Below are 26,051 nucleotides of genomic sequence, written 5' to 3' on the forward strand. Positions count from 1 at the left end.
TTTTTCCGGGAGGGGTGAGGACAACTCTGGTGTCCAGCCGTGAATTTTAGCCAAAGCTTGGCCTGTCTTCTGCTGCCGTACTCAGGTTTCCAGGTTAAGAAAAAACACCTGTATGAAGACACTAAACATACATTTAGTATTTGTATAAACATAACTGCCTAAATCATTGAACTCTTGAGGAGGGTGGATGTCAGAATCAGAATCAAAATCAAAAACTTTATTGTCATTGTCATGAGACCAACGAAATTAAGAATGGTCCCCGATCATTGCATCATCCCTAGCAATATCAAATACAAACAAAACAATAAAATTCAATAAATAAAATAGATAGAATACTTAACATACTAAGTATTCCCACAGTCATGCTCCAGACCGTGCATAGATTAACACAAGAGTGGCATGGTGGACATTTTTGTAGTATTCAGATGTGTTATTGCAGTTGGATAACAGCTGTGTTTGAGTCTATTAGTCCTTGCTCTGATTGCCCTGTACCGTCTGCCTTAGGGCAACAGTTCGAACAGGGAGTGGCCAGGATGTGAGGTGTCTTTTATGATGTTTTGGGCCTTTTTAAAACAGTGGGCGTTGTTTGACTCTTTACTAACTTTAAACCCCACCATAACAATTTCTCCCTGACAAACTTCTGTGCATCCATTTAATCATGCGAAGCCAGCACAAAATCACACACATACCCCTACAGCAAAGCTTTAACATAACCACAATGCAACTCCTCCCTTAAACGGGAGAAATCACCCTAATTCAACCAACTCTATATAAAACGTCAAACAAAGATAAACCACAAACATTTCTACACTTCTGTGTCTTCCACGCAGCACAATAGGCAGAAAAACACCGATTACTCACAGTCTACAACAAAAGAAAAACCTGCTCTTTTCACAACTCTCACAGCTAAAGTCAAAACTCTTACCCAGTGCCTCTGAAATAATAAAAAAAATCACCAAATACTCGGTTACTCTTTTCACTCGCGCCCTCTCACTCCCTTCTTCCTCATACAGCATACACGCTCGCTCCCGCGGACCCGCTCGGCCCCGCGGGCTCACTCGGCCCCCACCTTTTTTCCCTCACAGAGACAGAGAGAGAGACCCTTTTCCTTTTTTTATTTCTCCAGCACACATACACACACAGAATCCCAACTGAGAGAAAGAGGGAGAGAAGAGAAAAGAGTTGTAGAGAGGAAGTTTTTTAGCAGGAGTTTCAAATCTAACAGATTTATACAACTTATTTACACACACCGGTAATTTATAATCTATATACACACGGGCCCGCATAGACGTCATACCAGAAGAGGTTACACCTAACTTTTTTGACTAATTTAAAAGCCCCTATAGCCCAGGCCTCGCCTTGCTGGTCAATACACGCCTCGGGAACGCCCTCCCGATAGCGCTCGAATTCCTAAGAAAACACCATATGCCAGAACAACTTTATCTCAGTTCTCTATTTCTCTGCTGGTGTTGCTAAATTTTTGACTAATTTAAAAGCATCTTTCAGCCCAGAGCCTCGCTCTTGCTGATCAATTACCCGTTTCAAGTACGCCGCCTTGACAAACGGTCAAATTACTAAGTTCTAGTACTTTAAAACTGCTTCCCCGCCCGGACACCCGGAACTCCACCAGCTGCGTGAAAGGCAATGAAATCCTGGCTCACGCTTTTGGCTATACTTAAAGTTCACAAGCTCCTGACGTTTAAATAGGAGGCAGCCGGTCCGCGACTCTACCTGCCAATTAATGCAGTATAAGACACTCACTCCTAGAATGCCTGGCCATTAAGGGCGTCCCAACATTCCCCCGGTAGGCCAAAACCGAGCTTAAACATAACAACGCGTCCGTTGCATGTGGCGTCTGCCAAAACGCTGAACAACTGCATTCCTAGGGGCCGCGCCCCAGTCCTAAATTAAATTTACTTATTTTAAAAGCCTCACTGTGGGTACCCTGCCCTCCAGTTTAATTACCTGAGACCCAAAACCGCGTTTTTGCTACTCAATCAAAACCAAATTAACCCTACACTACCGATTGACTGGCTGGCATTCCCAGTCAACCCACAGTTAACCTCTTAAACCGTATTTATTTGTTTCCACACACCTTAAACCGTATTAACTCAAACACATAACTTCTTAACTCAAAATTCACCCCCAAAATGAACAACAATGAATTTAGTCAGACTACTATGCCCTATTTTACAACTAATTAGTCAAGATCACTATGGACCAACGCCAGAAGCCCAGACTGAGTGAATATTATTTAATTAAATTTAGTTTTAACTTCCAATATAGCGCCTTTGGATAAAAATCAACAGGTGGCACTCACCTTTTCTTATGACGCCTGGCGTCACTCAGACAGGCTGCTGGCCTCCGCCCCTGTTTGTCACCCACACGATAGCTGCAAGCTCCCCTCCTCTCCAACCGGAGTTTCGGCACCAAGTTGTTTGGTTTGGAAATAAATCCTGGTGTGAGTTGGGCTGGCAAGCCAGCCCAAAGAGGAGGAATGTGACCAGGAGATATTTTATTTTGTATTCTTATGATCACAGTTATAATCAGAAGTATCAATCATTAATCATTTACCATTGTTGAACCAGTTGACAGAATAATCTTTGAACCATATCTAGGTTAACATTAATCTACACAGATTATCAGTACTCTAATCAGTCTATTGTTGTTCTGTACTATTCATGTTATTTGCTTAAAGCTGTTTCACAGTTCTGTAATTACTCAGAAGCCTGTGGGGCCTGCTGGACCCTGCCTTGGTTCCATGTTCCGTTCTGCACGTACACAGGCCTTGAAAGTACATGCACGCTCTTATACAACACATGAATGTGTACACACACCCTTAGTAAGAATAGGAGGGTTGTCTGAGGACAGTTTTCTGACAGATATACTTTCACAAAAGGCACGAATGTAATACACACTTGTTTTCTCTAACAACTAGCAGTTGATGTCCATATTAGGTAAACTCTCTGAACAGGCCCAAAACTGTTATCATTTCCAGTAAGGTCTGACTGTGTTACGTCATCATGGGATCATGGGTTATATAAGGATGGGGAGCGGTCCACTCTTTGGAGATCTGTGGCTGTACGCTTGTCTTCCCATGCTTCTGTCTTAGAAGTGTGCAATAAAATCACTATGTTTGTCACCTACACGGACTCGGCTGTTTTTCCGTCTTACCCAAACCGAACCAGACGTAACATTGTTTTAGACTCTTAGATGCAGGGAGAGGAAAGCTACAGGGCTTCAGCCACTCTCTGTCCCACCTCTCCCGATGACCTATCTGAAAGTGATACTTAGGTATTTCAGTGATGGAGTGCCTTCAAACAGTGATGTTGATAGCTTTGGTATGACGCTTGACCTTTGATTCTAGTCTAGTGTTTTGATTTTCTGTGGCTCATCTGCATGCATTTGCAAACATGCAAACAAAGCAAAGTTTTTTTTTACATGTACTGAGCGATGTCTGTTTACTGTGAATGTGTCTTTTCTCACAATCTGATGTCTATCAGTTTCCTCTCCATGTCTAGTTCTCATTCCTGGTTTGTGAATTGTTCAACAAATGAAAACCTGCTCTTTGTAAAGTGAACATCCAAGTCTAGAAATAATAAGAAATTAAAGGGAAACCAGTGGAGGATCTCAGTCATCTGTCAGGATTATATAATAAATAAAATAAAGTGTCTAATGTAGAGAGGAGCAAGTGTATTTAAACTTTATAGACAGTTAAAAGAGCTTTTGAATAATTTCCTACAGTTGCTTAGTGCAGCTTCTTTAGCTGTGGGGAAGTGTGATCCATTTTATGTGCTTGACAGCTAGAATCTAATTTTTGGAGAATGCAATTTTTGTTTTCTAACTTCTCCTCTCTACACCAGATAGTGCCAGATAAGTATTCCCAAGAAAACTTAACAAGAAATGCATCTTGGGACTTCCTGTTTACTTTTATTTGTGGTTGTGAAACGGGAATGTTGAGTTTAATTGTTGAATTGTTGTTAAATATGCACATAACTCATTGAAACATATTGGTATAATTGCAGTGCAGTAGTAAAACGTCAGTATTTTAACAAGATGATGTATTTCTGAAATGGATGATACAAAGGACCTGTATGTGCAGCGCGGAGCAGCCATTTTCTGGCGAGGTCATCTGTGTGTTCCGGTATTGCAAGTAAACTGAGATTGCTGTGGAATATAAGTGTTTATAGAAAATGTATGTAACACTTCCACATTTTTTAAAGGAGCCTTGTGTGATTTAGCTCTTTGTAATTTGTTCTGCACAGAGAGAGGCCACTGCCGTATTTTTGTGTTTGTATTTTATTTCATTTCCCTTATTCCTCGCACTGGCGCATCTTTTTATTTATCGTTTATCCTGTTACTTTGCCACGTTACCTCTCATACTGTTGATGTTCAGTACAAGTCCATATGGCTGCCGTTTCACAAAAGTGAAGGTCAAAGGACATTTTTGTTTATTCAGTTGCCATTGGCAATAAAAACTGCACATTAAGAACCCCAGTAATTGTGTCCTGTGTGGCTAAGCATTTCCCAGGCTACATTTAAAGGACCTTGTAATAAGAATAAAAAAGAATCTAAATCTAAAGTCCCCGCCAAGCTTGTTTTTACAGTTTTTGCAAACAGCTGTGTTGTTCAAAACTTTTTCCACACCAAATGAGATTTAAATCTTGATAAGGAAAAAGGTTCAGAGACAGCCATCCTCTCGAGCCTATCTCTATCAACTTGTGGTTGGTAGCTTCACTGAAGTGTGAGAAACCCAGCAAAAGTCACAAGCAAACCAGTGCAGTAGTTCTCAGATTGGTATTTGTGTTCAGAGCTGTGTCCAGGATCTTCACTTGTTCTAGTGCTTAATTATCATTCTAACATGAAGCATTAATTCTTGTTGGGTTTTTTAGTTCCCATTTATGGGTTTGTAATTGTTGAGCTTTGGATGCCCATTACTTTACTGCACCAGCCCTATTTTGGAGTCTTTGAGTATGTTATAGCTCCCTCATGGTTTCCCTCAGTGTTCTCTCTGTCTCATCTTCCTGCTTCCCCTCTGATGTGGTTCATTCATGTTTCATTCCTTGTTTCATTTATCTAAGCTGTTATTTTCTTGTTTATTTTCTGATAACTACTTTCCTCTTGTGCTTTGTTCAGAGTTTTACTGGAGGTCTGTGCCCGTTCCTTAATCACCGTTTGTGTGTACACCGTCCATTGTTTTATCCTGTTGGTTCTGTGTATCTTTTCTGGTTTGCTCTCTATATTTTGCTGAAGTGTTTGACTTGTTTTATTTTGTTTTTGGACCTTGGACTCATCCTTCAGCTTAATAAAAAGCTTTTTTTTTCCTGCATTGGAGTTCCTTATTTGTCATGGTCTGGTTGGGCACCTGCAGGTCTCAGACAGCGGCTCCTCCTCCTTTAGGCGGAGTCAGGTTGCCCCTCCCTGGCTGACCACCTGTGAGCAATCGTGCCAGCGGTATATCAGACCTGCGCTCTCAACCACTCATCGCCTGAGTATCTGCTATTCCCATGTTAGTTCAGTGGAGCATCCTCAAACCTTGTCTTAACGCCGTGTGATGACTGACCTGTCTTTTCTTGTCCTCAGCGATAGCACCCGGAGTGGAGATCTTGTTCCCCTCGCTCCCGTCCTCCTGGACCTGGGCCGCCAGCTGCTCACACAACGTGGCCTGCCGACCCACTGCTCACCTACCTGCCTGCCTCCCCACGCCTCGACCGCTTCCGGGTTTTCCGCTCCACCTGTCCCCTCCATCTGAAACCAAGTAAGGCAATTCAATTCAACTGCGGAGGATTATTGGTTGTCTGCTGGATCCCTCTGATCGTGATCTCCTCTTGTTCCAGTGCCCCGGCCCCTACCTAGTCCTGTTTCTACCTCCCCGCTGTCCCCGCTGTTCAGCCGTCTCCTAGAGGTGTCTAGGTCGCCCTCATTTTCTCAGACGAATCCTACGCGCCACTAGTGTGGTGGCGTCGCCTTGTGTTTCACCTTTGTTTTCCCTGTGGGCGGAAATAAATCATTTGTTTTCTGTCACCTCGCTTCCGGGTTGGTTTCTGCGCCTGTGTCCATCCCTGTTCCCTCGTGCCGTTGAGCCGTGACATTATTCTGTAACCTACAGCACACAGAAATTACTTGTTTGGCTCAATATTTGAAACCTTAAACAAGCATAAATTGTAAACTTGTTGCACTACATTATGGAAGACCATCAAACCACCAAAAAGTAAATACATTTAGGAAGAATAATTATCTTTTTTTTCTTTTTTGACAAAGTTGATTTTTAAAAAAAGAAACTTGCACGTGCACTAAAGCGAATAAAAATGCAACCCTAAGTGACATAAAACAATGTCTCTTTAGGTTTTGTATCACGGAAAAAAAAACTTTAAAGAACCGGATAATCTTCAGAGACTGAACAGTTTTATTAGTACAATGAAACTAAATCAAAAGCACGTGCCCAAACCAAGAAGGCAAGAGGGGAAAAAAAACCCAATGACGTAAAAAAAAAGACTTCCTGTGATGTGATTGATAAGTTTAAACCTCAGCTCTATGTCTCATTCACCGTCTGAGACATCAGTGGCACCACAGAGCTGAGGTAATGGCACATTTACTAAAATATCACTGAACTCATGTCAGCTGGTGAATTTATTCATTATGAAAAGTTATAAACTTGATGCATTTTATTTGTTATTTTCCTATGACAAGTGTAGTTTACGAAAAGATAAATTCTAATCAATTGTAATATAGATGAAATGGTACAAATTTCATAATACTGAAGAAGTAGATACATTGTAATGCAAAATTCAAAGAGGCTTTAAACATATATGTTTTATTCATATCCACAGAACGATACCTGTGTTCAAAAAGACATGAAGTGCTGGCAGCTCCTGTTTGGGCTTTGGTGCTGCGGCATCCTTGCAGTGACCAGCGGGATCGAAGGTATTGCTCATTTGTATGGAGATGTTTTTCACTTAGCTATGGGAAGTCATTAGTAAGGCAGCTTATGGTTTATCTCATCTTGTGGCTGTATCATATCATCCTTTTCTTCCTACTATGATTAACTGCATAGCTTTTAATGTCATACATTCCAGTTGTCAGTAACAGTAGGAGGTTCAGAGGTTATGTTTAAATGTCAAATAGTCACACATGTTAGCTATCATCATATCACATGTTGTTGGTTTTGAGCTTTGATTAATATTTTGATTATTAAATATGGAAAGTAGCTTGATGTTTATCAAGTAAAATTGATTTTTATTTCTATTACTGTGGAGAAATGATGTACTTTTTTTACTCTGCTACATATTTGACAGCTGGATATGCTGGTTATTTACCAATCAAGGTTTTAAATAAAAAAAATAAATAGAGTGCCTTCTTAAGGATTGAACCTTTTAAGGGAGTGTGCACATGGGATGACTGAGCTGCTAGCAAGAGATTTACCCTCTAAACTGGTGATTATCAAAATTCAATCAATCAAAATTTATTTATATAGCACATTTTAAAGACCGAAGTACACCAAAGTGCTTTCCAGTAAAATCATGATACAGATAAAAAATCACAATATAAAATATAAATTACAGATATAAATAAAATAAATAAAATATAAAATAATTACATAATCTAAATGCAAAGCCAGATGTAAATTACCCTAATTAGCCCTGAATGCCAGGTTAAACAAATAAGTTTTTAGACGTGATTTAAAAGACTGAATGGAATCTGATGCGCGAATATGAAGAGGAAGAGTATTCCATAAGCTGGGTGCAGCAACGGCAAAGGCACGGCCTCCTCTGGTCTTCAGCCGAGACCTAGGTTGCACTAAGAGCAGTTGGCCCGATGATCTTAGTGCTCTCTGAGGGCTATACAGACAGAGGAGATCAGCTAGGTAGTCAGGTGCCATATTGTTTAGGATTTTATAAGTAAACAATAAAATTTTAAAATCAATTCGGTATTTAATAGGAAGCCAATGTAAGTTGGCCAGAACAGGGGTGATAGAATCATACTTTCTATTGCCGGTCAAGAGACGTGCTGCAGCATTTTGGACCAGATGCAATCGCTGAAGAAGAGAAGATTGGAGGCCCAAGTAGAGAGAATTACAATAATCCAGTCTTGAAGTGATGAAATCATGAATGAGTTTCTCCAGATCTTTGCGTGGTATATAAGGTTTAGCCTTAGAAATTAGGCGTAGTTGGTGAAAGCTGGTTTTTACCACAGTAGAAACCTGTTTATCTAGTTTGAAGGAACTATCCATGAAAACTCCAAGATTCCTAACAGCATCAGTGAGGTGGTTAGCAACAGGCCCGAGTGTGCCGGTCAGTTGTCCCAGAGGCATATTTCTATCAAAAACAATCATTTCTGTCTTCTTTTCATTTAAAGTAAGAAAGTTACGTGATAACCAGTCTTTGACATCCCTCAGACAATCAAACAGAGGATGTAGTGAAGATGAAACATCCCCAGTCAGGTGGAGGTAGATTTGAATATCATCAGCATAGCAGTGAAAAGAGACATTATGTTTTTCAAAAATGGAGCCCAAGGGCAGCATGTACAGAGAAAACAACACAGGACCCAATACCGAGCCCTGGGGCACACCACAGCGAAAAAGGGCAGAAGAAGAGGAATATTTTCCCATCATGACAGAGAACGACCTCTCAGAGAAATATGATTTAAACCATGATAGAACATTTCCAACCTTGCCAAAAGGATATCATGGTCAACCATGTCAAAGGCTGAAGTCAAATCCAATAGAATTAAGACCACAGAGCGCCCAGAGTCAGATGATTACAAGGTTAATTGTATAAGGCACAAAAACATAGGAGTATCCAGTGTGTGTTACCTTATCATACACAAGTATAGCATTGAAGTAATCAATACCAGAAACTGTGAAATAATAATTGAATATTTCTTTTCTTCTACTTTTTCTTTTTCTAGCTGATGTACCGTCATGGATGTGTGTGACTGACTATATACACAACATTACTTGTGTCTTCAACAACATCACTGCTATTCCATTGGGAAAGAACAAAACGAACTACAGCCTATATTTCAAGGAGAACTCCGAACACAAGTAAGTTTTTCTTAAATAAATACATAAAATACTTGATTCTTCTTACAGAATTGAAAGTGTGTGTTTCTGCTTCTAAATTCACAAACATGTCCATGTTCTGTTTTTGCTCCAAAAGCCCTTCTTGTCCACTTGTGGTGATGAATCACAGTTACTACTGTGAATGTCAACTCAACAATAAGCCTTGGGCGGATTATAATTCCTATGAAATTGACATTTGTGATGAATCTCAATGCATCAATTTAGAAAATGAATTTAATTTAGCAAATCACAGTAAGTATGAATTACATTTGTAGTTGTTGATTTTGTCTTAATATGTTAATGTGCTTCATTTTTAATGATAGTCTGAAAAAAATATTATGCACCCCCTTGATGCTTAGAGGAACATTTTGATATACCTAAATATGATTTGATTGATATTTCTAATCAGTTCAGCTGAAACCTCCGCCTGAGCTTGTGGTCCAAGAAACAACAGAGACTCTCAACATTACATTTAAAAGTCGATATGATAACCATTCATACCTTGGTGGTTACCTCATGTATGAAATATTACTTCAAACACCTGAAAGCAGTGAGAACAAAGTAAGATGAACTGTTATGTGCAGTATATTTACTAAGAATGTGTTTTATTCTAAAAGAATCAAACAATAATTGTTTCTTTAAACATTTCCACAGACTTTTACGGTTCCACCCCAAAAGAAGTTTGAATCTATTAATCGGAAATTGCACCTGAAAAATAGTGAATATTGCATTAAAGCAAGATATAGACCTCAAACATATAGTGAAACTTGGAGTGAATGGAGTCAACCAACATGCTGGGAAAACAAAGCAGAAGAAGGTAAAGGACACATTTTTCATAAGTAAAAAAAGGCCTCTGTTATCTGGAGCTTTCTAAAAATATGCTAACAGTAAAATTCAACTACATTTGCTTTAGCAATTTTATGACAATGATAAAGGAATGGATTTTTAGGTTTATTTAATGCTATTCATAATCACAAACATAGGTGGGACGCTGCTCGTGTGAAGCAGCCTTTTGTTGTCTTGTGAGGTGTTTTCTCTGAACAATGTTTATCAAAAACAAGTGCTGCTCTCTTCCCTTTCTCTCAGCGCTTTTGTAAAATAGCACAGATACTTGATAGATAATGGACTTGCTGCCATCTTTGTAGTGTGAGTCAATAATTCTGTGTAATTTCAGAACCAGAAACTTTATTATTATTATTGGCCAAATATCTGTTCCCACTGTGTCTGGTTTTGGGAGCTCTGCTGTTTGTATTCTACAGTCCAGCTGCAAGGTAATTCATCTAAGCTTTGGAATGATTGCATGTCTGATGAGGATAATGTGCCTCTTATTCATATTTTGTGTCTGTGTGGCAGGATGAAGATAAAAACTCTGTCCCACACACCATCCCCGGCTCCTTTCTTTCAGCCTCTGTATCAGCAACATAAAGGTGATCTCCAGGTAAGGAGATAACATGAGTGATTTCTGAAGAAGCTTAATTTTAACTTCTGTTAAAATCAATTAAGTGCAGGAATCCTAACATAAGGGTCACAATGGAAGCACAGTGCAAAATGACACGTTAGAAATGAGATGTAAGAAGACCACATAATTAATGATAGATGTGTATAAGCTTTATACACATCTATCACATAGTAATGATAACTTCACAGTGAATTGGTCAAGGTCCATGGGTAGGCAGATAATCTGCTGTGGTTACCCCTAACAGGAACATCTCTGGCATCCTTATTTATTTGATGTGTCAGTCAAAGACAGCGTTCATAGTGTTTGTGACACTTTAGTAACATTCTGATGCTGCAAAAAATGTGAATACCAGCATATTGTCAAACTAGAAATGCAAACATGCTGAGTTTAGTGTAAGGATGTGTTCTGTCTATCATGTTGACCATCTGGTAACTGGTGATAAAAGAAAGCATTCAGCAAAATAGGATTTTGACAGTTCATCAGTCTTACTGAAATAAACCCAGTTGCTGGAAAGCAAACCCTCAATCGTGTGACGCAGAGCTCCAGATCTTTCAAAGGATAAATAAACTCTAACTACAAGTGACTTTAGATAAAAAGTCGGCGCATCATTAAAACATTCGTCCTGTGCTACCATATTCATACCAAGTTTTATGGCAAATCACACAATTTTTGCTAACACGATTCAGTTAAAAACAGTTCATGGAAGCACAATACTCAACTCTGCACTAGAAATATGAGTTGAAGAGTTCAAGGTAATCCCCTCAGAAGCAGAATGAGACCTTTCAGTCAGAGCAGGAGTGGATGGCCAAATGATAACAAACAGTGCTAAAGCCTCACAAACAAGCATGAGAAGTCTGTTTCTGTTCATGTAGCGGTTCTACAAATGTCCCTCCTTGAGTTAGTTGTTAGACTTTATGATACTGTGTATCTGGCTGCTGTGAGAAAAAGCTTTCCCCGGTCAATAGGACCAGAAATGAACCACTCAAATATGGTTGCAATGACAGATGGTAAAAACTGCAAGTAAAAAAATAAACACCCTAAGTCAAATTTGTAACGGCAGCATGTTACCATGATAAACCATTAAACATCTATACTGCATTGGTGCTTCATATTCTGAGTGCAGGTAGTACACAAGTGTGCTTTTTTCTACTGCGTCACACCTGATGCATCTTCATTTTGTTTAATTTGCAGGAATGGCTTTCTCCGAAAGGTAAAAATGTACTAATGCACAAAGCCGATGAGGGCATGATAAGTGATAGAGTGGCTGTTGTGCCAAAACCCAACACGAAGGACCCAGAAGAGACCCAGACCTTCCTAAACCCTCCAGTGATTCAGCTGGCATTCCCTCAGTGCCAGACCTCCTACGTTGGCCTGCCTGGGATGGATATGGCTCCTGCTCCTATAGCTATGGTCTGTCCAGCTAACACCTCTTATACTCAGCTCCCCTGCTCCGTCTGGGAGAGGGGCAGGGAGGCAGAGATTGCCTCCTCTCCACCTGAAGATGTCCTGGATATCAGCTGTGTTGACTCTGGCTGCAGCTTTGAGGATGTGACACAAAGCCCAGAGTGCAGTTTACCAAGCAGTCCTGTTGTTGAGACTCTAGCACCATGTTACTGTAGTGATTACTGCATTCTTAACAAAACAGCTGAAGGTGTTGTTCCTGTTTTACTGTCTAAAGAGAGCAATGTAAAAGTTTCATCTGATTCCCAGCATGAGCGCGAGAGTTAAAGCAGGAAATGGTTCTGTCAGTTTGTTTGGAGCCAGAAAAATTCATAAGAGTGGTGGCACTGACAGCCACGGCTGTAGACCACATGGCAGGAGAGATTCCATGAAGTGGCTTGAAGCTGGCCAGTTCACTTGTTGCAAGTTGCTGTGTGTTCTTGATAGCAGCGGGTTTGTGCTTGAACTTCATACAACATTTACATCTGTTCAAATGTATGTGATTATCATTTTTTATGACAAAAACATAAAAAACACCATATAACACATAGAGTAGGCTTCTGCTTTGGCTGATTTGCATATGTTAACACTTGACGCATTCTGACTGCAGAATGTTAAGACGTGAATGTTTGTGAATTCCACTAGAGCTTTGGATGATATGATTTTCTGTAGCTGTATGGGGAAAGTGTTTTGTTCTGTTTTTTTTTTTTAATTTAATCTACCTTATTTGCAATATGTTTATACTTTGCATTTAGCTTTTACTAAGAAATCAACAATAAAAGAGATAAAGATCCATATCTATGCTTAAATCAGTAACTTTGTTCTTGTTTTACTGACTTATGAGAGATGTGTTTGGATCTTTCCTGGATCATTATCCATCTCCAAGTTGTTGTGCAGGTGATGCAAATATTCAGTGGAAACGATTGTTTTGAAATTTTCCTAAGGGAACAATAAAGTGTAACCTCAATACGAAAGTTTTACTATTTATTTCTCCAGTCAACATAACCAGTGCTGTTTTTGTGGGTCTTTTAGTCTAAAGCAGCTTTAATTTTTAGCCTGCAGATGACAGTCACCATGGTGGACTGGGATGCTTTGTAACAGCCATGGAAATTGCTTTTTCGTTTTATTCAGCACACATTGGTTTCTTTAACTGTCACTTCTAAGGTGAAGAATGATGTTAAATGTGACAGATTGAGAGGATACTCTTTTCATACACATGCGTACAGCACACGGTGACAAATTTCTCCAGTTTTTCACACCAAAATGAGATCATTCAGAACAACTTTCTATTGATTTTCAGTTATTTCTACCATTTAATGGGATAAGTGGCCCCAAATAATGCCAGCAAAATTCCCACTCACAGCATAACAGAGCCTCCAGAGTCCCTCATAGTACTGATAGATTTCTCGTCTCTAATTAGTATGTAGCTTGGGAAGCAACACATATGTACCAAAAAAGTCCTTCTAGAAACAAATAATAATCGCACTTGCAGACCATCCAGGGGCAGAATTATTAGTTTTAGTGTATTTTATGTTTGTTTTAACTTTTGTTTTTAAATCACGTTTGTTTCAGTTAGTTTCCAGAGTGGATCTTCTTGTTTCAGTTAAGTTATTTATTTGAGAATATTTAGTTTTAGTTAGTTCAGTTTAGTCTTCTTAATCATTACTGTATGGAGAATATATGTCAGAGGTAAGATTTAGGAAAATCTGTAGCTATTACAATAAAGAAAAGTCTAACTTTTGAAATCAAGTGAAGGTAGTTTTAATGTTTTAGCTTTTTTAATTGTATTTTTTAATAAACTAAAATATCATTCACATCTAGTTTTAATTTTCACCTCAGCTTTAATTAACTATTACAACTTTGATGAGAGCATATACAATCCATTTGTAGAATCACCATCAAATTGACTTTAGTCACAAATAAGGTTTTGATTTTTTCCCATCCTGAAATTATATTTCTACCATCATTCACTGATGTTGTGCGAGTGTGTTAAAGATTTAAACTTAAAACTACAGTTCCCTGTGACTCCTTCGGCGGCTGCGGCCGAGCGGACGTTCAAACACCACCGAAGAAGAAGTCATTCGGCAGAATGGGGTGATTTAAATGTGGAGGTTTAACTGAGCTTTATATCGTATTTCTGGCCTCTCTAAGAATTTCAACACCAGACTGTGGCTGTAGATACTTTCCTTTCCCCCGGTGCTGTTGTCATCTGTTGGCGGCTCGTTGTGTGAGTAACTTTGGGTAATAACAAGCCCGACTTCTGCGGTTGTACACCATATTTGGCCGAAGAGGAAGCCGCGGCTGTAAACACTGACCCACGTTATCTGCGGCACCTGAAACGGAAGGGTGCAGGAGCACCAGAGGATGGTGGCCGAAAGGGACAAAGACATAAGAAAGCTGGGGTCCAAGTCAGACAAAAGTAAAAGTGAGCCGAAGGTGCTGCGGCTTTAGGTGGGCAGAGTGCGGCAGGATGAACTTTCCTGCTCTGTCAGCAGCGCTGAAAACAGCCGAACAACCACTGAGTCAAGTCTGGTGGTAAGTACAATGAGTCGATATTGAATTAGATGGAATCCACCCACTCATTTTTCTATTCATCTATCTGTTCATCACATGTAGGTGCAGCTGCTCCTGCACAAATTTCCCCCAAATGCCATGACACAGTGGCGGCTTTTCCCCGTCAACACGCCCACTCTGGTGAGCCCTCACCTGTTAAACAGGACCCCAGTGGCTATCATTGGTTGCAGGTGTGTGAGGCCAGTTTGCTGGACCAGCAGGGAGGGTAAGCATCAAGCCAAGTAACATTTGTCAAGAAAAACTATAAGAAAAAGATAAGCTGGGGCTGACTGAGTAATAACACTGACTAGGCAGAACGATGCTTCTCATGCGTGTTTGCAAAGTAAAACCCCCAGATAAGGCTGTTACAGTAGAAATACATTACGTGAGAAACGTGATTCGTGGACAGACGCCTGAAAAAACAGTCAGGTTTTAAAACGAACGAGGTAGTAACAGGTAATTTAGCTTCCCTCCTACACAACTACAGGTTTCAGTCATTTGTGGTTGGCAAAGTGTGCATAGATTTACCCATGAAGAACCTGGGGCAAAACAGTGAGCTGAGACTGATTTACTGATACTGCAGTTTTAATGCCAGTCTTTAATCAGTCCGAGGAAGGACCTCCAAACACACAAGAACTTATCACATGATTTTCACTACACAATACTGCCCAAAGAACCCTAGAGAAAATCTGCAAAAAAAATTCTACTAGTCTAAATTATCCATTCATTTATTCTCTTCCACTCATCCTTGTCAGGGTTGCAGGAGCCTATACAAGCTGTCTTCAGTTTGTACAGGTTGCCAGTCAGCCATAGGCCTAACACTTAGAGACAGACAACCATTCGCACCTATGGGCAATTTAGAGTTACCAGTTAACCTAACCTCACCTCACTAACTGCATGTCTTTGGACTGTGGGAGGAAGCCAGAGTACCCAGAGAGAACCAACACAAGCACGTGGAGAACATGCAAACTCCACACAGGAGTTTGCATGATGGTGGAATTGAACTCAGGACCTTCTTGCTGTGAGGCAGTAGTTCTAACCACCATGCTGCCAGTCTAAATTATGCTTTTTTAAAAAAAAAAAAAAAAATTTATATAGTAGTTTCATGCCAAGAGAGAGCATTTTGCCTTCGTTGATGGAGCAGTGTAGATGCACTGTGTCGTTGTGGATGTGGTGCAGGTTATGGATGAGGACGGTGAGAAGGACAGTTGTGCAGCAGAAGTGACAGATGGATTCAAGGTGAGGTGGGATTACATCAGGTTTTCAGGTCTGTAGTCAGATTAAAGAGGAGGTGGAGGTATGCACTGAGGAGAAGAGGAATGAAAGCCAGCAGAAGCATGACAGAATTCATGTGTGCGAATGAGACAGGGAGACAGATGTTAAGGTGAAGCAGCAATGAGAGGGAGTGTTCGCCCAGGGCGCCAAACAGGCTAGGTCCGCCACTGAGCGGGTTGGTGTGGCAGAAGAGGATGCTGAGGATTGAGTGAGGTGGAGGCTGAAGAATAAAAATGAGAACTTAATGTATGCAGTACTCATTTTATACAAAAATTATCATGAAGCTAAAAAAGAGCATCGTGACAGATATCTTGAATGCTAGGAAAACAGGGAAGTGGAAAGAAAGGGAAACGAAACATGACTTAAGTGAGCAGCAGTCTCCAGTGCTTCACCTAACGAAGCAACAGCTGAACTGTTTTTCTAGAATTGTCTTATCTCACGTGTAGCAGAAAGGAGGAAATAGTCTGCTCAGACAAACACTTTGCACTACTGGAATCACTGTGCATGGTTTAGGCCAGGGAGCGTTCCCAGTGTGCTGGGAGGGAGCTCAGCAGGGGTCTTGGAGGTTAAAATCGGCTAATATCCAATTCGACCGCACTGGGTATTCACAATCTCTCTTCAGGTAATGTTTAGAAGACTTTACGGCTGCAGTGAATGTGTGAAAACTGCTTTCGAGTAACATTATGAAACTTTTGAGGGAAGTACTGAAAGTGGCTTCTTCATTTTAATGATTCATCGCATCGATGCTGAAGCACAGACAGCGCTGTGTGTCTAGGTGGAGGCTTTTCACACCATCTTTGAATGCGACCTGCCAAAAGAGGTTTTAGCACAAACGACAGCGCTGTTGAAAAAAGATTTTTTTTAATGTATTTAGATAAACATTTCATCCTCATAACTGTGCCCATTATTAACGGCATTTAATTTTACGACATTTTTTGATCACTTTAAATACATAAACAGCACATCAGTCAGAAGGAAAACATAAGTACACTTCTAGATTTAAATTGGAGTCATTAGTTCCAGATTAGGTGACACTGTCTAATTTAAATAATGTGCATCTAGGCTTTACTGCCACTTTAAGGTACTGGGGGTAAAAAAGTGTGGGGGCATTTCTTAGAATCTGGTCAAGAGCTAATAACATGTCTAAAATATATGAAACATATCATGACACTGTAAGAAACTCTTTCTTTTGGGCTGGCTTCGTTAACGATGTAAATTTCATTAAAATGTTGCAGGAGGATTTAAACAGCAGGAAGAAAATCCTCAAACATGTTGCAACAGAGACTGGTGCACATTTATGCAAAAACTTCACGGAAATTAGGGCCGATTGCTTTCGTGGAAATAACCTCTGGTACCAAGAATATACTAAAATGAAAAATGTAACATGTGTTTGTGTTTTTGTTGAAAACAAATTTGAGAATATAAATTTCTCTTGCAGTGCCATTTAACGATCTATAGGCACTGTTTTAAACAGAATTATCAGTTTGCTTTTCTAGTTGTGGTAAAGAAGCCAAAATTAAAGCTGTAGGATTTATTTCTTTTTAACATAGCTGAGTTTCAAACAGCTCAGTTTGTTTAAAGCTTATACATCTGACACTGTTGATGGCTGTCACTGTAAAATCAGCCTGTGAAATACATCGTCTTTAAGTCCAAACCTCTAGAAATGTAGCTTGAGGAGTTAAGTCACCACATGATCGTAAAACAGTGGTAACAAAGACATTTAAATTATAAACATAATGCACAAAATATACATTTTTAATTCAGTTACTTGTATATTTTTTAACTATCAGCCAGAACTACAAGCACCACCGCAGAATGTGTAGTCTTTAAAGTAATCTTTGTGTGTTATTTTTGCATTTCAGGTATTAGATTGTCAATACAAGTATCTAAAAATTGTCTTTTTTCCTGCATTCCTTGAAGTCCTTCAAATCTTTCATTTCAGTGATGTGTTGTGTCATTAAAAACAGTGATCATGGAGAAGCCTGTCACTGAGAAATGCATCCTTTCTTTTCCCAGTGATGCTAATGACATATCTTTACAGCCTTCTTTCTACAGCCCGGTGCACAATCTTCATTTATTTGAGTTTTTGTCAGGATTTTCTCTTTATTGTCTCTGAATATTGAGTATTTTTCTTCATCACTTCGATGAATAAGTCACTGTTGCTAACAATCGGGCTATCCTGCCTACTGCCTTTCTAGCTTGAATACTTGGAAAAAGAACGATGGTGGGCCCGCTTACTTACCCAACAAAATTTATTCTACCCTTTTGACATTTGCTGAGTCAGAAAGATGTAGGTTGAAACCTCTTTATCAAGATGCCTTTTATTAATTATAAATATTTGATTCATAATTAGCTTTGAAACCAGCTAGTTCACAGAAGATGTTATCACAGTCACTACTTAGAAAACCACCAAGTTACTGTCCCTTAAGAAAGAATTCAGACCCCTGTACTTTAAAAAAAAAAAAAAAAAAAAATCTGTTTTGGTTTTAGTGACAAAGTGAACTTGTGTTTTTAGAAATGTTTTGCAGGTGGCTTTAAAGGTCACAGGTCATGTTCTGGTTAAACTCTGGTTAAGTAAATTCAACCAAAAATTAAAAAGACATCATCAAAGCACAGATCTCTGGTGGTTACAACACCATCACAACCAGAGATCTGTGCTTACTGTTAAGAAATAAATCATGATACCACTACCATGCTTCAGTGTAGTGATGCAGGTTTTGGCACTACTGATGGGAAAAATAAAGAATTTATATCCCTTTAAGAGATAAATGATAGATGGATCTGAATACTTTTGAAATGACTGTAACTTCAATTGAAAAACACAATTAAATATTGAAACTTTTAAACACTTGTGTTCAGACATAAAGATTTTTTTAGATTCTCATGAGCACTGATCAAGGCCCACTGATCAATGGCCATGACTACCATTCACAGATACTCTGAAGCTCCATTTCATAGATTTTTTTTTTTTTTTTACTTACAAAACTTTTTGTATGAGGTCACAGCAAATGAATCCCCCCAAAATGGGCATATATAGATGTGACTGTGAGCACAGCAGCTTGAGCCACGTGCTTTTCAAAGCTTCTGTCTGTCAAAATGCTTCAGAGAAGATAAACTGAGGGGCGTGCTAAGCCCAGTATAAAATAAATAAGGATTATTTTGAGCACTGAATAATCAAAAAATACTGCACTGTACAAAAGTCTTGAGTCACCCCTCATTTCTTTATCTTTTGTTTCCAGTGAGTCGGGCTTCCTTGTGATGGTCATAAAGTGGTCTCGAGTGATGGATCTCCAGGTGTTTTGAAGGTCTTTCCAAGTTTTTCCTTTTGACATTGGCTGTTTGTTTTTTTTTTGGGGGGGGGGGGGGGGGTTGGCTCATTTTAAGCTCAGTTCCTATACCAATACATTTTCAAAGGAATGTTTGTCATCACGTAACAGACGGCTTAGCAGAGATCTATGAAAAATTCCAAAGATAATACAGTATAACAGGCATAAAATAATATTTTGGCATCAACAATGGATTTCAACAGAGCTGCTAATCTCAGCATTGTGTCCGTCATATCCTTGGACAAGTGGAGAACAAAAGAAGAAGAGGGCTGGTCTAAAACGCTGTCTAGGAAACAATCCAGCAAATATCTGACACAGAACCTGAAAGATCCATCTGACCCTTCAGATCTGGGGTCCCCAATCCCAGTCCACGAGGGCCGGTGTCCCTGCAGGCTTTAGATGTGTCCTTGATCCAACACAGCTGATTTAAATGAATAGATTAACTTCTCAACATGTCTTGAAGTTCTTCAGAGGCCTGGTAATGAACTAATCATGTGATTCAGGTGTGTTGAGCCAGGGTGAGATCTAAAACCTGCAGGGACACCGGCCCTCGTGGACTGGGATTGGGGACCCCTGCTTTAGATGATCCATCTGCTGTTCACTAAAGCCTCATCAGTAGAATGATGGTAGTCAAGAAGTCATTTTTAAGAAAGTGGGTTACGTTCCACCCTTAAAGGACTGGGGATAAGGGAAAGTTACAAAAGGTTTCTGTGTTGAAAAAAAGGAGACAGGGAGCCAAAATGGTTCAATTAAAGGGTTTTAGTAATGTTTCTATTAGTAATTAACCTAAAAGAGATAGACAATCCACTATCACCTTTTAAAGAAGGAAAACAAAACCCAGGAGTTGGTCATTAAACTGAGAAGCTAAAAAGGGTTAGTAACCAAAACGGACTCCTCTCCACAGAGCAAACAGCCACCACGCACAGCTCACTAGCTCAAAAAACCAACAAGGCTCTCCAGTGCTAGAGCGCACCTTTTTCAATTAAATACTCTTAATTGCCGATTAGTCAGCTGTACAAAAAGGGCATCGCCTAAGGCAGGAGAGACGGCAGGACACGCCCACACGAGTTGTGTCATTTATAATCTTGGCTGTATTCTGTGTGCTGTTGTTATATTTTTAGTTCTAAAAATTTTTATTACCATGAGTTTTCTCAGTTAGTAAAAAAAAATGTTGGTCTTGTTGAGGGTGAAAGGTAAGTTTGTATTCACTGTGAAACCATGAAGACTCTTTGTGTTTCCCTTCTGTAAAACCCTTTGCTTGGCACTCAGACATGATTCTCACCTCCTCGGGAGAGTTTGGATAAGCCATTCTTTAAATAAAGCTGCATAATGTATATCGCTATTGTTGTTTTTTACATTTTCGATGATCAGGATTCAGTGCAGTAGCAAATTCTTTACTACTGTTTGTTTCAGTTTGATTTTTCTCACAGGGGTCTGAAAGACTGAAACTCCTGAACTTGGTTTAAAGTTTTTCTAAGAAGTGTGAGTAGGTTTGGTTTGCTTCCTCTTCCTCTTCTGAAAAGGTGGTTACTGTACTTCCTGCCTTTGCACTCAGAATACACCAAGCAAAAGTGACTCAAGGATGTGTACTAATTTCATTCAGAAGTAATAATAATAATAGTAATAAGATAAGATAAGATAACCTTTATTAGTCCCACACGTGGGAAATTTGTTTTGTTTTGTCACAGCAGGAAGTGGACAGTGCAAAAGTTATGAGGCAAAAATTAGAATACAATAAGAATAAATACAGTACACAACTGTACAGAATAGAATAAAATACTATATACAGTAGAATAAAATAAAATAAATATACAATAAGATAAAAATAGAATATAAATACTATATACAACTGAGTAAAAATACAACGATGACAAAGGATTATTGCACTTAGTATTATGGTATGGTTACTGTGTTTAACCATGAGTTTGTCATGTCTTATGTTTTTAGGTTTTCTAGAACATGCATATATTCTGTGTTGTCCACAGTTTATTGTCTCTGTTTAATTTATTTGCTTTTAATTCCTCCTTTTTATAATTTTTTGGTAACTTTAAAAAAAAAATTAATGCTGTTTTAAAAAAAGTTGAATAAAAATGAAATGTAAAAAACAAAAACAAGCATATTTTGAATGTAAAGTGGTTATTTTTTTCTGAGTTTTCTTTATTGTTTTACTTATTTTACCTAGTGAATAACATTTATTACTAAAGATCACAACCTGTAGATCCTCTCTAGATATGACTAAATGTAACTGCTGGTTCAGATTACAGTCTGTATATCCTGTAGTTACGCTGTACTGATAGTTACATTAATTGTTAACCACATGTCCATCCATCCATTTTCTTCTGCTTATCTGGGGCCGGGTCGTGGGGCAGCCCAAGCAGAGAAGCCCAGACCTCCCTCTCCCCAGCCACCTCCTCCAACTTGTCCGGGGGAACACCGAGGCGTTCCCAGGCCAGCCGAGAGATATAATCTCGCCAGCGTGTCCTGGGTCTGCCCCGGGCCTTCTCCCGGTGGGACATGCTGGAAAACCTCACCCAGGAGGCATCCTTGCCAGATGCCTGAACCACCTCAACTGGCTCCTTTCAATGTGGAGGAGCATCTCCCGAATGGCCGAACTTCTTACCCCATCTCTAAGGGAGAGGCCAGCCACCGTTTGGAGGAAGCCCATTTCCACCGCTTGTATCTGCAATCTCGTTCTTTCGGTCACTACCCACAGCTCATTAACAGCACAGTTAACAAAATGTAACAAAAATAATCCAGATTAATGTCCTATGGGGGGGGGGGGGGATGAAATAAACTGCATAACCATGTGTTTGTGCTAGCAAAATGCTATCAAGTATCAAACCTGGTGATAAACGTCTGTTAAGTAACACTTCTAGCACGTTTTAAAATGTTGACTGCTTATTGGTTCTATATTCTAAATCTAAATAACTTTTTAGACTGACAGACTGAATGTGAAGCAAAAACTCCTCATTCTCAGACAAACAAGTTGATGTGTGAAGGTACTGCTACAAGAGTCCGTCTGAATTATACCGGATCACAACAGCTACGGAGCACAGCTCCAACCTCTCCGTATCATCAAACATTAATGCACAATAGACCTTATCATGTCAGTAGCAGACGTACATCCCTATGTCAGCTCCACAACCCATGTGTGACCATAACAGTTTATATTATATTTTTGCATCATTATTCCGTATTTTGAAATCCTAATGGATTAGAATTGTTGAGATAATCTGTGGTTCTGTTCTTACAGCGTTACTGTAACATCAGGTTTCATTTTAATTTTCAGGCATGCAGAAGTTGGACCCCAAAGGCCTTCTTCCTTTGACCACAAAGCAGTGGACCTCCACTGCTCACAACAGGGTGGACCCTTGGCTGCTGATTCTTACCTTCATGCAGTTGCTCTGACCCTTCAAACAGGACCAGTTTGCCTTGAGAGCCCCTGCCATCCTCAAACTCCCTCAGAGAGTGGAGCTCTTTGGCTCACCCTGACACTCAAACCCCTCTTAGAGTACAGCTGCTGCTCTGTTTGAGATGGTCTGGGCATCTGCTAAGGTGTAAGTTGTTTCAGGCAAGTCCTGCTGAAAGGAGACAGATCCAGGACAGACTGAATGCATTATGGGGCACATTTACAAACAGTCTGCACCAGAACAAAACTCTCTTTGGCTGTTGAAAATCTACTGTCAATATTTACTAAAGAGCTGCAATGTCACTTTTCCCACGGCAGGATGGTTCAAAGCTCTGAGTGCAGTGCCTTAGCTTTGGCTGTGCCCTGTAGCGCTTCACTAATTCCTCTTCCTGAGTCTTTAGTTTTGTTTCCTTTGCCCTATCAGTGTTGTGTGAATTTGCCCAGCTTAGTATATCAGGACGTGCATCTTTTGCCTGTGCATTCTGCTACAGGAGCTGAAGTGACAGATAGGCAGAAGGAGGTCAGACTGCTACCTCCATGACTGGACTATTGTTCCACATAATTCACACATAATTATCTACTTTCTCCATAACCAACCAACCAAATATAAGGCTGCTGCTACCTGTCAGTCACAGCTTAATGAAACTGCAGCCAAACAGGAAGGAACATTTACAAATACGTAGTACTTTGGTAGATGCAGCTCCAGTCAGTCTAAGAATAGCACATAAAAGGCTTTCTGGTATCTGACAACACAAGTGATTATGTATCTCTTTTTTAAGCAATACTTCTAGAGGTTCTCGTTTCACTGGAAACCATCAAAAAGCAAAACAGCACTGTTCTAAAAATACCGCGGTCACAAAATTCATCTGCTGTGTGAACCTCCAGATGCTGAGACGCTTCCTCTGCCGCTGCAGTCGGTACAGGATTTAAGAACGTTGGATCACAGACTCTGCACTGAGCCACAGCTGAAGAAGAAAATGGTAAGTATCACCAGATGTTGGAATTTTATCAGTTTTAACTTGTGTCAGTTTTCACTAACGTTTGCATGTGATGACTGGGAAATGTTTTCTCTTTATAAGGTTTATTGATAATTTTAGAAAACATAATTTGGGCCACCATATAATGCAAGTCTTAAATTATATTTACTCCTCAGTTGTTTTTGTAGTTGTCCTTTGCTCTTGTATGCCAGTGCTGTTTTTTGGTACTTTAGCATTTTGCTTGGTGAAGTCTGATGACTGGTTGATTCTCATCTTGACTTTCTGGGCTTGGCGGGTCAAACTGAAGATGATGTAACTTTAATACAAATAAGGTGGACTGTGCCACAAGGAGGGGAGGGAGTTGTAATTAGGGCGGCTGCTGTGTTCGCTTCGTATTACTCCTCACCCCCCACCCAATCCTGTGGCTTGTCATGTCTTTCACAAAGTTGTGCTGTGGACATTTATGTGCTTTTTGTGCAGAGGAGTTTTTTTGTTTCCTGTTCTTATGCTGTCCTACCATGGAAGCACAGCATGAGTAGAGGTCTCTTTTTTTCCTCTTGTACTTTCCCATTGTTGTGTATATTTCAGTGTTTTTCTGTAACGCTGCCGATCTCCGACTTGTATCCCCATGTAATGTCTGTGTTGTGTCTATATAAGGTCGGGGGTCCCATTTCACTGCAGGGCAACCTGCATGTGGCGAATAAAGCTTTGATTGATTAATTACTGTGAGACTCTTTCTTCCTGTGGTTCTGCATTCTGGGTCTTTGTCAAAATAAACTGAATTTTTACCAATAAACATTTCTCTTTAATTGTAATAACAGTTTAGCGGTTTATGTACTTCTGCAAATGTAAGCAGCTGTTAGATGTATTTGTAATGGTGTGTTGATATGGAGTAGTATTAGTCTTGTCATTTTTTGTCGTATTCTTTCCTGGTTGATATGAACCATGTAGGACCAAAGTTTGTTATTTATAGCAATTATTATATATAGTTTTTTGGGGAGGGGGAATGCCACATGGTGTATATACTAATGAGTTAATGTGCACGTCATTCTTTCTGTGCAGATCTCTTACTTCGACCTGTCTGGAGGTTTGTCCAACAAACACAGTGTGTGGAGGACAATGACAAAGCTTTTTACTAACGCTTTGGCCAAAAACATCAACTGGAGGGGAAGAAATAACAAGCACAAAGTAGAGAACCTCACCATCAAGAGAGTTATCCTCAGTGAGTGTGCTTCTACAGGACACACAAGAAAATATGGTGTATTTTAAACAGTTAAAGCATTTACTTACTTTCATGTGTTCACTTTGCTCCCCTTTTACCCCTGCAGACGCAGTCAGGCAGAACTCGTTCTGTAAGGATGCCGTGGACGAGGAGATAGAGAGGTATATAAAGCGATGGCTGCAGCTGGCAGGAAACCGAGATGGAGGAAGAAAAAGAAGACAGGAAAAGGGAAAGGAAGCGACCAGCATGGGGAACTACTGTGTAGAGTAGCACAAAATGCATCTGCAGCACATGTTATTTTGACTCTTACATCTACAGCATGAGATGAAAAGAAAAATACTATCCCTCCAATGAATGCTCACAAGGCTGGATTCATCATGTCGTGTTTACCTGTCATGTGATGCTACATGTAAGTTAGGACCTGATGGACACAACCAGAAACACAAACACAGTTACTTTTTAAAATATTATTTAAAAAATGCTTGCACTTTTACTGTTATAGCCATTGTAGTTTGTTCGAGTTCATCATGCATTACACTACTATGCATTTTAGTCATATCTCGGCATCAGTTTATAATGCCATTTCCTATAATCATAATCATATTTATTCATTTTACTCTAAAGATTATTAATTTCATGCAGGAAGATCTTGTAGTCATCACTATTAAAACATTTATTGTTTGGGACGTTTAAGGATGCTGTCTGTTTATGTCATGTGTGAGCATGTCAGTCCCAGCCACGAAATGCACTAAAGTGGTGATATCAATAAAATTACATCTTGTTGTTAATTTTTCTACATTATTTGCTAGTTGCTTATATTTTCTTCATAAAAACGACTTCTCCTTTTGCACTTGGTTTCAAATGTGCACTGTGTGGAAACTAGTGACATCTAGCGGTGGATTCGTGAATTACAACAACCCAAGCATGTGGTAAATCAAATTCAAATTTTATTTGTCACGTACACAGTCATACACAGTACGATATGCAGTGAAATGCTTAGACAACTGCTCGTGACCTAAAGAAAAAAAGAAAAGGCTATGAATAAGAGGAAATAAATATGAAAATTAAAAAGGGTAAATTTAACTAGGAAGGAATAAAATAAAATATAAAAATTAAAGTTAAAAATGAAATAACTGTACAACACAAATTAGAATGAAGGGTAAATTTAACTGGGAAAGAATAAGATAAAATATATAAATTAAAGTTAAAAAATAAAATAACTGTACAACAAAATACACAATACACAGTATAGAACTATATAAGAATGTATGAAGAAATATAAATATATATATACACAATAACAGCAGCAGTAGATTATCTGGTGACTGT

General features: G+C 39.4%; 2 protein-coding genes across 3 annotated transcripts; both read left to right on the forward strand.

Moving 5' to 3' along the window:
* The first annotated feature begins 4,887 nt into the window (after positions 1–4,887).
* On the forward strand, positions 4,888–12,917 carry LOC147319686 (interleukin-21 receptor-like). Of its 2 annotated transcripts, XM_086310084.1 has the most exons (10): positions 4,888–5,509; positions 5,584–5,758; positions 6,831–6,924; positions 8,908–9,043; positions 9,159–9,313; positions 9,471–9,622; positions 9,716–9,878; positions 10,236–10,332; positions 10,415–10,499; positions 11,712–12,917. In XM_086310084.1, exons 3-10 carry the CDS (start codon positions 6,855–6,857, stop codon positions 12,246–12,248), a joined length of 1,395 nt encoding a protein of 464 aa, XP_086166210.1. In that variant the 5' UTR covers positions 4,888–5,509; positions 5,584–5,758; positions 6,831–6,854; the 3' UTR covers positions 12,249–12,917. The 2 variants fall into 2 exon arrangements, with proteins under 2 accessions (XP_086166210.1, XP_086166209.1); XM_086310083.1 differs by lacking the exons at positions 4,888–5,509; positions 5,584–5,758 and having other exon boundaries at positions 6,810–6,924.
* A 1,118-nt stretch (positions 12,918–14,035) lies between these two features.
* Positions 14,036–25,517, forward strand: LOC147319687 (uncharacterized). The gene is made up of 5 exons (XM_086312415.1): positions 14,036–14,495; positions 14,577–14,739; positions 23,409–23,503; positions 24,563–24,722; positions 24,829–25,517. The coding sequence occupies exons 2-5, from the start codon at positions 14,613–14,615 to the stop codon at positions 24,990–24,992; spliced, it is 546 nt and encodes a 181-aa protein (XP_086168541.1). The 5' UTR covers positions 14,036–14,495; positions 14,577–14,612; the 3' UTR covers positions 24,993–25,517.
* Positions 25,518–26,051: the final 534 nt, after the last annotated feature.

This window comes from Aulonocara sp. 'chitande type north' Nkhata Bay, linkage group LG11 (genome assembly GCF_057382095.1).
Source record: "Aulonocara sp. 'chitande type north' Nkhata Bay isolate Kocher_YH1m ecotype deep benthic linkage group LG11, A_spYH_male_GT1.1, whole genome shotgun sequence".
Lineage (NCBI taxonomy): Eukaryota > Metazoa > Chordata > Actinopteri > Cichliformes > Cichlidae > Aulonocara > Aulonocara sp. 'chitande type north' Nkhata Bay.

Coding starts and splice junctions, on each gene's coding strand:
- LOC147319687 (XM_086312415.1), top strand. CDS start 14,613: ATGACACAGTGGCGGCTTTTCCCCGTCAACACGCCCACTCTGGTGAGC. Junction 14,740..23,408: donor TTGCTGGACCAGCAGGGAGG/GTAAGCATCAAG, acceptor GTGAACCTCCAG/ATGCTGAGACGCTTCCTCTG. Junction 24,723..24,828: donor CATCAAGAGAGTTATCCTCA/GTGAGTGTGCTT, acceptor TTACCCCTGCAG/ACGCAGTCAGGCAGAACTCG.
- LOC147319686 (XM_086310083.1), top strand. CDS start 6,810: ATGTTTTATTCATATCCACAGAACGATACCTGTGTTCAAAAAGACATG. Junction 6,925..8,907: donor AGTGACCAGCGGGATCGAAG/GTATTGCTCATT, acceptor TTCTTTTTCTAG/CTGATGTACCGTCATGGATG. Junction 10,333..10,414: donor TTCTACAGTCCAGCTGCAAG/GTAATTCATCTA, acceptor TCTGTGTGGCAG/GATGAAGATAAAAACTCTGT.